Source organism: Bos mutus, chromosome 15 (assembly GCF_027580195.1).
Source record: "Bos mutus isolate GX-2022 chromosome 15, NWIPB_WYAK_1.1, whole genome shotgun sequence".
In the NCBI taxonomy this organism is placed as follows: domain Eukaryota; kingdom Metazoa; phylum Chordata; class Mammalia; order Artiodactyla; family Bovidae; genus Bos; species Bos mutus.
Window position 1 is genome coordinate 78,825,006 of NC_091631.1, and position 10,307 is coordinate 78,835,312.

Consider the following 10,307-nt stretch of genomic DNA (forward strand, 5'->3'; position numbering starts at 1 on the left):
GTGTGTGTATGTGTGGCTGTTCCTGTGTGGCTGTTGTATTTGCTTGATATACATTTGCTTCTAAAGTTATTAAAATAATTCAAGTCATCATGGTCACATCAAAATAATTTACTAGGTAAATATTGTTTATTATGATATAATATAGAGCATGAGTTAAAAATTTGAAGCACAGTCAGTATTCATTAAGTTTTAGTTAATGATTATTATTATGACTAAAAGTAGTCTTTACAATTTTTAATCCTGTGCAAAATAATGAAATAATACTATCCACCTAGGTTGCCATCATGCCATGATGATGTCAGTCATTGGAAGTATGTTTGTTAGCATTATAAATTTACTGGAATTAGGCAACACATTGATCATTCAATTACAGTAACTGTGTCCTTTCATTTCCTTCTCATCAACAATGCTCTGTTAAAATTTTTGCCAACTATTACAATTAGTCTGATAGTGAGGTTCCCTTATCTATCCTCCTTCACTTTCCTGAACCTCCACCTACTTCATAAAAGTCACACAAAGACCTCTATTTGAGTTATATCCAGCATTCCTTCTTTCTCAAATGCTTCTTCATCTTTCCACTAGTATTCCAATTACTTTCCCTGGTTTCTCATTTTCTAAGATTAAAAGGAAAACTCTTTAACTTTGAATTTATAGTCTTTGCATCCATTTTCTATTTCTTTTTTCAGGCTTAGTTGCCACTACACATGAGACCTACTGCTTCTACTAAGGCCCTAAGTCATCTCACATGATTCAGTCTACAGAGATACCCTCTTGCCTCTGTGTTCACTAAATTCCTCCTGATTCTAAGCATTATCTTCTGCCAGGAAAGAATTTGAGTAATTTTTCAAGATATCAGAAGCTTTTTTTTTTTTTAATCTCAAATAAACTCACAAGGATACAGAACTCAATAGAACTTAGGTATTTATTATCAGAGACAATGATTCAAGGTTACATTATGAAAAAGTGACATTTTTTCATGTAATGTAATTAACCATAATATGAGATATATGGAGAAAAGGAATAATGTGACAGAATTTATTCTACTGGGACTCACACAGAATCTGAAGGTGCAGAAAATCATATTTGCTTTGTTTCTCATTGTCTACATTGTCTCTATGGTAGGGAATGTGCTCACCTTGGTCACCATCGCCACCAGCTCATTATTGGGGTCCCCCATGTACTTTTTCCTGGCTCATCTCTCTTTTATTGATGCCTGCTATTCCTGTGTCAATACCCCTAAACTCATTATAGATTCACTCTATGAGAAGAAAGTCAGCCCTTTCAATGGATGCATGACTCAAATATTTGGGGAACTTTTCTTTGGAGGTGCTGATGTCATCCTGCTTACTGTGATGGCCTATGACCGCTACGTGGCCATCTGCAAACCCTTGCACTATACGACCATCATGAATCGGCAGCTGTGTGGACTGCTAGTGGGAGTGGCGTGGGTGGGAGGCTTTCTTCATGGAATAATTCAGATCCTCTTCATCTTCAGGTTACCCTTCTGTGGCCCTAATGTCATAGACCACTTTATGTGTGATCTGAACCCTTTGCTCGATCTTGCCTGCACTGATACCCACATTCTAGGACTCTTTGTTGCTGCCAACAGTGGGTTCATCTGTCTGTTAAACTTCCTTCTCTTGATGGGCTCTTATGTGGTCATTCTGCACTCCCTAAGGACCTACAGCTTGGAGGCGAGGCAAAAAGCCCTCTCCACCTGCATCTCCCACATCACAGCAGTTGTCTTCTTCTTCGTGCCCTGCATATTTGTGTACCTGAGACCCGCAGCTACTTTACCTCTTGATAAAGCAGTGGCTGTATTTTACACTATGATAACTCCCATGTTAAATCCCTTAATCTATACCTTGAGAAATGACCAGATGAAAAATGCCATTTGGAAATTGTTTAGTCGGAAAACTATTACAGATGTAATATAAATGTGCCTGGACACCAAAGTCAGTTGAAGAGAGGGAAAGTTCAAAAGGATATTTTTGACCAAAGAAAGAAACTAGTATAAATCATAAGTTCTACAAAGAGGGCAGAATAAACGGGTGTAGAAATGGGACAAAAAAACAGGCTTTTGCAAATTTGGAAAACTACCAATTTTTTACCTATTTATCTATCTTCATTACTGTTTATGGATTCAAAACTATTTTTCTAATAAAACAAAGTGACAAAATATGCTGATATTTATTAATAATCTCAATTACAATCGAAAGTGTAGACATAGCTATTATCACCATATTACAAGTGAGCGAACAAACAGCAAGGAATATGTTTCAAAGCAAAAATACTGAGGAACCAGTGACCAGAACCTACCTGTACTATCAGACCATGTTCTTAAATGTTGTGATGTATGACCAGGCCATAATAATCAACAAACAACATAGTTACATTTGTTAGCATTTATAGAAACAGTTCTGCTGAAATATATATTTATATAGATATGTATCATACATTAGTATATACACTATCATAATGTATATATATATATTTAGTTGTCATTATATATGAATAAATGTTAATGATTTTAATAATACTGACCACTTTTAATGTGTCATAGTTGATGGTTTTATGGCAAGTAGTGTGTTACTGTGGTGTTTAACTATTCTAGGAATATAAAAGCAATGGACCATTTAATATCTAAGTAATAAATGATATACTATATTTCAAAATTTCCTATTGCATTCAGAATCACTTTGAATCACTCATGTAGCCATCTTATCCTGATAAGGAATCAGAAGGAGGGATGATGTAAATAAAATAATGTTTAATGTCAGATGGGAATTTCAATGTATTAAGTATATAAATAGTCATACTGCATAAAGTATTTGCCTACTTGCTAACATTTTTTTTTACAATTAGCCCAATGTCTGGTTCATAATAAATGCTGAATAAATAATATAAGTGTAAACAAAGATGAATAACATTAATAAAATGAAGGTAAATAAGGTAGTGATAGAGATTAGGAAACTTTTTCTACTTTTATGTGTTTCAGAGTCTGGGATGAATTCTAGTTTTGTCTCCTTGGAAACCACTATTTTTATTTATTCCCACTTAAACTATGAAAAAGAAAGAAACTAAAGCTGTTTCTATAATCAAATGAGCAAATTATTTACCTTTTATTCTTTGTGCTATTACCAAGATTTCATTATAGAGTTACTGTGGGCTTTTTCTGTTATTTGTTAATCAGTTTGCTTTTGGGTAACACTATATTATGAAAAGTTTTTTTTTTTTTTTTAATAAGTAGCTTCAGTTTTATACAAAGTAATTTCAGTATAAAGGTATTCCATTTATCACTTTCATTCTTCATTCATTAAACAAAAAATAGTTTGGGGTCCAAGGAATGAATAAAGCACATTAATATTTGCTTGGGTTTCAGTGATAAAGTGGAGGAGGAACTGGCACCCCACTCCAGTACTCTTGCCTGGAAAATCCCATAGATGGAGGAGACTGGTTGGCTACAGCCCAATTAGGGCTTATGAAGAGTTGGGTTACTAAGAGTGGGGTTATGAAGAATCGGACACAACTGAATGATTTCACTTTCACTTTTCACTGTCATGCATTGGAGAAGGAAATGGCAACCCACTCCAGGATTCTTGCCTGGAGAATCCCAGGGCGGGAACCTGGTGGGCTGCCATTTATGGAGTCACACAGGGTCGGACATGACTGAAGCGACTTAGCAGCAGCAGCAGCAGTGATAAAGAGAAATTCAAGAGATGCCTTCACAAAGTTTAGGACTACTGCTGCTGCTGCTGCTGTTAAGTCACTTCAGTCGTGTCCGACTCTGTGCGACCCCATAGATGGCAGTCCACCAGGCTCCCCCTTCCCTGGGATTCTCCAGGCAAGAATACTGGAGTGGGTTGCCAGTTCCTTCTCCAATGCATGAAAATGAAAGGTGAAAGTGAAGTTGCTCAGTCATGTCCAACTCTTAGTGACCTCATGAACTGCAGCCTACCAGCCTTCTCTGTCCATAGGTTTTGCCAGGCAAGAGTACTGGAGTGGGTTGCCATTGCCTTCTCCTTAGGACCACTGAGAGACCCTCAAAAGTACAGGTGATTACAATGCAGTTTTACAAAAAATAAGACAATGGAAGTGCAGGATGCTATAAGGGCATGCTTGATGGATATACAACAAAGACTTTGGAATTAGAAAGTTTACAGAGTGAAAAAAATCTCCAAACTGAAACTAAAAGTATGAGAAGATGTTACCAGAATAAATAGGCACCAATTGAAGTAAGAGTGTTCTTGGAGATGGAATATATAACAAAGGCTAGAAGGTGAATATAAGAATGCAGAAATCCTAATAATTTTGATAGAGTTGTGGTTGTGAAATCAACTATTCATTTAAAATTGTTTATTGTATTCCCACTATATGCCAGGAAACACGCTGGGCATTTAGCTTATAAAGGGAAAATAGCAAGAGACAGAAATAGGGAAGTTAAAGAAGGGTCTCGTAATTGTGTCGAGGCTTGATGCTATGTATTATATGGAAAATACTGGATGGTCTTTTAAGCTACCTAATGATGCAGTTAGAATTGAGATTTAGGTGATGACTCCAGATACAGTACAGAAAATAAATTGAAGGGAGCAAGACAGGCATCAGAAGAGCAGTTAGAAGGTAACTTTAATTATTTAGGTATGAAATGATAGAGGGTTGAGCTGCAGTGGTACCAATGATGACACAGAATGTGGAGGACATATTGCACCTGGTCATATCTCTCTCACTGGGCCAGTGTACCCAGGAATAGCTGCTGTATGGCTGAGCAGCTAAGAACTCACAACCCCATTGTTTCTGTACATTTGCACCAGAGAAAATTGGAACTGCTTCACTGGGGATTATTCTCACCATCCCAGGGTCCACCACCGGCCAATAAATGATAGGATTGGGGGTGAAAGACTGGTCCTCTTGCATTAAGGTGGAACGAGTATCATAGTACAATAAATACTGCAGAACTCTCAGGCCTCCTGGGTAAATCCAGACACTAATTGAGACTCTATTCTTTTCCCCTGTACTACAGCTTCCCTCAACATTTCTCCTTAGAAATTACTTTTATAAATTTCCCTCTCTGTATTTGCACCTAAGAAGACCAAAGTAAAATGAAGAAATAGAGAAGGGTTCGAGAAATATTCCAGATTTTAGGCAAAATAATTTCATATATAAAATGAAGATTTGAGAAAGAAGAGTCATGATGAAATCCAGATCCTATCATAGATCACTGGAGGTTTGAGTAACCCAGGAAGAAAAAACAAAAGAAAACCAAGTCTTTGCCAATAGAAGAGGTCTCCCCACATCCAGAGGACATGACCTCTCATCTGCTATCTGAAGGATTAACCCTGTATTGGTTAAGGAAACTGCAGCCATTGTCAAAGACAGTATTACGTTTCTGAATAAGTGAAAAATAATATTACCCAATGATCCAGTTTTTCCAGTTCTGGGCATATTCCCAAAAGAATTGAAATCAGGAATTCAGATATTTGTAGGGTAGTTGCACTACTCAGAGCAGCCAAAATGGTTAAGGAACCTAAGTACCCATCAACACATGAACAGATAAACAAAATGTGGTATACAGTTAAAACAATATAATTCAACACTTAAAAATAATGAGTCTCTGACACATGCTACAACAGAAAAAATGAAGATGAGTTAAAATATGCCATTCAATTTTCATAAACTTTGTATTTTATAAATGGTTTATATTTATAGCAGGTTGTAAAAAAAAAAAAAAACCCACAGTTTTCATGTACCCTATATTCAGTTTCACCTGTATTCATCTCATGTTAGTGAGAGGGTAACAGACAGGAAGGCCAGGGGTCTCCAAATGGAGAAAATAGGCTGCAAGTGTCAGACATTTTTGTCTCTCTTAAGTGGCAGGAGGAAACAAACTAGCAATATTTTTTTCCTTCCCTAAACAAATTTAAAAGGAGGTTTCTCTTAAAATATTGTGTTGCCATAATGACACCTGGTTTCACCTGAAATTAACTATTCTCAAACCTTGAGTTAACCAATGCATTTTTCTTATGGAAATGTTTGTCTTAAGCTATGTTAATGGACTATGCATTTACCCCAGACCTCTGTCTTCAAGTCGGTTCCACCTAATGGCTCAGAACCTGCTTGACAAATCAGTATGTTATACTCAGATATTATTCCCCTAATCTATGTAAACAAAACGATTTGTATGGTAATCTGCCCTTCTACAAGATTCAAGTCAATCATTTTATGGCCCGGGATGAATCATCTGGTGCCAAGATTATCCCAAAATGCATTTTATGGATGAGGGGCCTGGTGCCATTCTGAGTTTTAAGACATTCTTTTCTTTCATTAACAGACTGCTAGTGACTTCAAGTGGGCCTTAGAAAGCATCACTACAAACAAAGCTAGTGGAGGTGATGGAATTCCAGTTGAACTATTCCAAATCCTGAAAGATGATGCTGTGAAAGTGCTGCACTCAATATGCCAGCAAATTTGGAAAACTCAGCAGTGGCCACAGGACTGGAAAAGGTCAGTTTTCATTCCAATCCCAAAGAAAGGCAATGCCAAAGAATGCTCAAACTACCGCACAATTGCACTCATCTCACACGCTAGTAAAGTGATGCTCAAAATTCTCCAAGCCAGGCTTCAGCAATATGTGAACCGTGAACTTCCTGATGTTCAATCTGGTTTTAGGAAAGGCAGGGGAGGCAGAGATCAAATTGCCAACATCTGCTGGACCATGGAAAAAGGAAGAGACTTCCAGAAAAACATCTATTTCTGCTTTATTGACTATGCCAAAGCCTTTGACTGTGTGGATCACAATAAACTGTGGAAAATTCTGAAAGAGATGGGAATACCAGACCACCTGACCTGCCTCTTGAGAAATCTGTATGCAGGTCAGGAAGCAACAGTTAGAACTGGACATGGAACAACAGACTGGTTCCAAATAGGAAAAGGAGTTCGTCAAGGCTGTATATTGTCACCCTGTTTATTTAACTTCTATGCAGAGTACATCATGAGAAATGCTGGACTGGAAGAAACACAAGCTGGAATCAAGATTGCCGGGAGAAATATCAATAACCTCAGATATGCAGATGACACCACGCTTATGGCAGAAAGTGAAGTGGAACTCAAAAGCCTCTTGATGAAAGTGAAAGTGGAGAGTGAAAAAGTTGGCTTAAAGCTCAACATTCAGAAAACGAAGATGATGGCATCCGGTCCCATCACTTCATGGGAAATAGATGGGGAAACAGTGGAAACAGTGTCAGACTTTATTTTTGGGGGGCTCCAAAATTACTGCAGATGGTGATTGCAGCCATGAAATTAAAAGATGCTTACTCCTTGGAAGGAAAGTTATAACCAACCTAGATAGCATGTTCAAAAGCAGAGACATTACTTTGCCAACAAAGGTTCGTCTAGTCAAGGCTATGGTTTTTCCTGTGGTCATGTACGGATGTGAGAGTTGGACTGTGAAGAAGACTGAGCACCGAAGAATTGATGCTTTTGAAGTGTGGTGTTGGAGAAGACTGTTGAGAGTCCCTTGGACTGCAAGGAGATCCAACCAGTCCATTCTGAAGGAGATCAGCCCTGGGATTTCTTTGGAAGGAATGATGCTAAAGCTGAAACTCCAGTACTTTGGCCACCTCATGCGAAGAGTTGACTCATTGGAAAAGACTCTGATGCTGGGAGGGATTGGGGTCAGGAGAAGAAGGGGACGACAGCGGATGAGATGGCTAAATGGCATCGCTGACTCAATGGACATGAGTCTGGGTGAACTCCGGGATTTGGTGATGGACAGGGAGGCCTGGCGTGCTGCGATTCATGGGGTCGCAAAGAGTTGGACATGACTGAGCGACTGATCTGATCTGATCTGAGTGACTACATAACTTCCAGCTGAAGACTAACAGGGGGGTACTCTTTCTGCCCCCTTCTGATGCCTATGTCAGAAGCTTTCTCTATCTACTTTATACTTTAATAAAACTTCATTACACAAAAGCTCTGTGCAATCAAGCCTCGTCTCTGGCCCCAGATTGAATTCTTCTCCTCCAGAGGCCAAGAATTCTGGCGTCTTTTCGTTTAGTAACAACCTTTCATTAGTATGGTGCATTCGTCACCACTATCTAACCACTGATATTACATTATCTTTAATTAAAATCTGTAAATTAATTAGATTTATTAGTTTTTATTGATGCTGTATTTATCCTCCAGAATCTGATTCAGGAAACCATCTTACATTCAGTTGTTAAGTTTTCTCCAGCTCCTCCAAACAATGAAAATTTCTCTGGCTTGTCTTGTCCTTGATAGTTTTAAGGGCTAGGCAGATATTTTGTATAAAATTTTGCATTGGGGTTTTCTGATATTTAATTTGCCATTAGAGCAGATTTATGGTTATTGGGAGAAAGACCAGAGACATAAAGTTCCACTTTCATCATATCATATCAGTGGGTACATACTCTCAATGTGACTTACCACTGTTGGTGTTAAATTTGATCATCTGACTCAGGTAGTATTTGTCATATTTATTCATTATAAATTTACTCCTTTCCCTAATTCCATAGTGTTGTCTTCAGAGTGAAGTAACTTAAATGTGTGCTCAGCTGACACTGAAAAATTGGAGCAACTGAGGACAAAGTATCTGCATAAATTATTTGGAATTTTGTGTATTTTCCTCTATCTAGTAATTGGTCCAGTTATTTATATCATTATAACTCATGGGTATTTATTTTATACTTTGGATTACATTTCAGTTGTCTGTTATTTGCTTTGTTGCTGAACTGTTTTTCCAGTTTGGGCACTGGGGGGCATCTTTTCTTTGACTTCTGTGTTCCTTTGGCTTATTCTCATCACTGTGCAGATGTGTGTGTTTTAGCATTTCCTTACTTTCTGTTGCTGCAAGATGCTCTGGTTCATGTTTACATTCCTTACTACAGACCTAGAATCTGCCAGTTTTTTTGTTTTGTTTTGTTTAAAATTTTTTATTATTTCAAACTATGCTGAAATCAATAATCTTTTGCATATATCTTAGTATTTATGCAAGAGCAATTCTATTTCTTTTTTTTAAATTTTATTTTATTTTTAAACTTTACATAATTGTATTAGTTTTGCTAAATATCAAAATGAATCCACCACAGGCATGCATGTGTTCCCCATCCTGAACCCTCCTCCCTCCCCACACCATCCCTCTGGGTCGTCCCAGTGCACCAGCCCCAAGCATCCAGTATCGCGCATCGAACCTGGACTGGCAACTCGTTTCTTACATGATATTCTACATGTTTCAATGTCACTTTCCCAAATCTTCCCACCCTCTCCCTCTCCCACAGAGTCCATAAGACTGTTCTATACATCAGTGTCTCTTTTGCTGTCTTGTACACCAGGTTATTGTTACCATCTTTCTAAATTCCATATATATGCGTTAGTATACTGTTCTAATGAGATGGATGAAACTGGAGCCTATTATACAGAGTGAAGTATGCCAGTTTTTTTTTCAGAAGTCTTGATTCATTACTTGAAGAATGATATCAGTAAACAAGATGTGTGTTTTGGAAGACCATCTTTGTTTTTATTCTAGTCCAAATATGTCATTTAGGGCCCATGTAAACATCTTCAATTGAAGGTATAAACCACATTTTTTTCCATAAGTAATAAGAAAAATTGAAAATTAAGTTGTTTATCACATGTGGTTCATTTCTCTTAATTGGTAGGGAAGGGATACTTTAGGGAATCACCTTCTGCAGAATTCTATATTTTGCATCATTCATGTTTATGTACTCCTCCAGGGAGGCAAAAGAGAAGTACTTTCCTGGTCAAAGTCTTGTGTGAGGGTGGCTTTCAGAAAGTGTGGGTGAATCTGGAATCCACTTAGTCTGTCTTTTGGCATGCTGGTGAGGACCTAAGTCTCCTTGTGAGATCAAGGAGTTCCTGTTCCAGATGAAAAGTTTTTTAAGATCATTTAAATTGATTTTTCTTTTGAGTCAAGGGTATCCAAATTGCCTTGGGATGAAAAAAGAGCAAGTGAACATCCTAACTTCTGCATGAATTCCTACAAACCTGGTAAGATCTTAAAAACCTCAATAGCATCTGAATATAGTATAGTGTGAAACACTACTAGACTATGTATAGGTTATTTTCTTAAAGCTTCCATTCACTCAACAGATACTGGTTAAGACACTACTCTTTTTTAGGCACTCAAATTCAATACTTTATGAACAAAAATTCCTATCCTTACTTAACACTTAACTTCCTAACATACAATGCTGTCCTCCTATTTTGTTTACTTTAAAATCTACTTTACAGGCCATTGCACGTGTAGTTGCTTTTTTTTTTTTTTTTTAAGA

At 37.5% G+C, this 10,307-nt stretch overlaps 1 protein-coding gene across 1 annotated transcript; it reads left to right on the plus strand.

The window, feature by feature from the left end:
• Nucleotides 1-1,007: 1,007 nt before the first annotated feature.
• On the plus strand, nucleotides 1,008-1,937 carry LOC102284052 (olfactory receptor 4C46). Its single transcript, XM_005898639.1, has one exon. The coding sequence runs from the start codon at nucleotides 1,008-1,010 to the stop codon at nucleotides 1,935-1,937; it is 930 nt and encodes a 309-aa protein (XP_005898701.1).
• Nucleotides 1,938-10,307: the final 8,370 nt, after the last annotated feature.

What these genes read in the sequence shown, in the direction of transcription:
- LOC102284052 (XM_005898639.1), top strand. Translation starts at nt 1,008, where the DNA reads ATGGAGAAAAGGAATAATGTGACAGAATTTATTCTACTGGGACTCACA.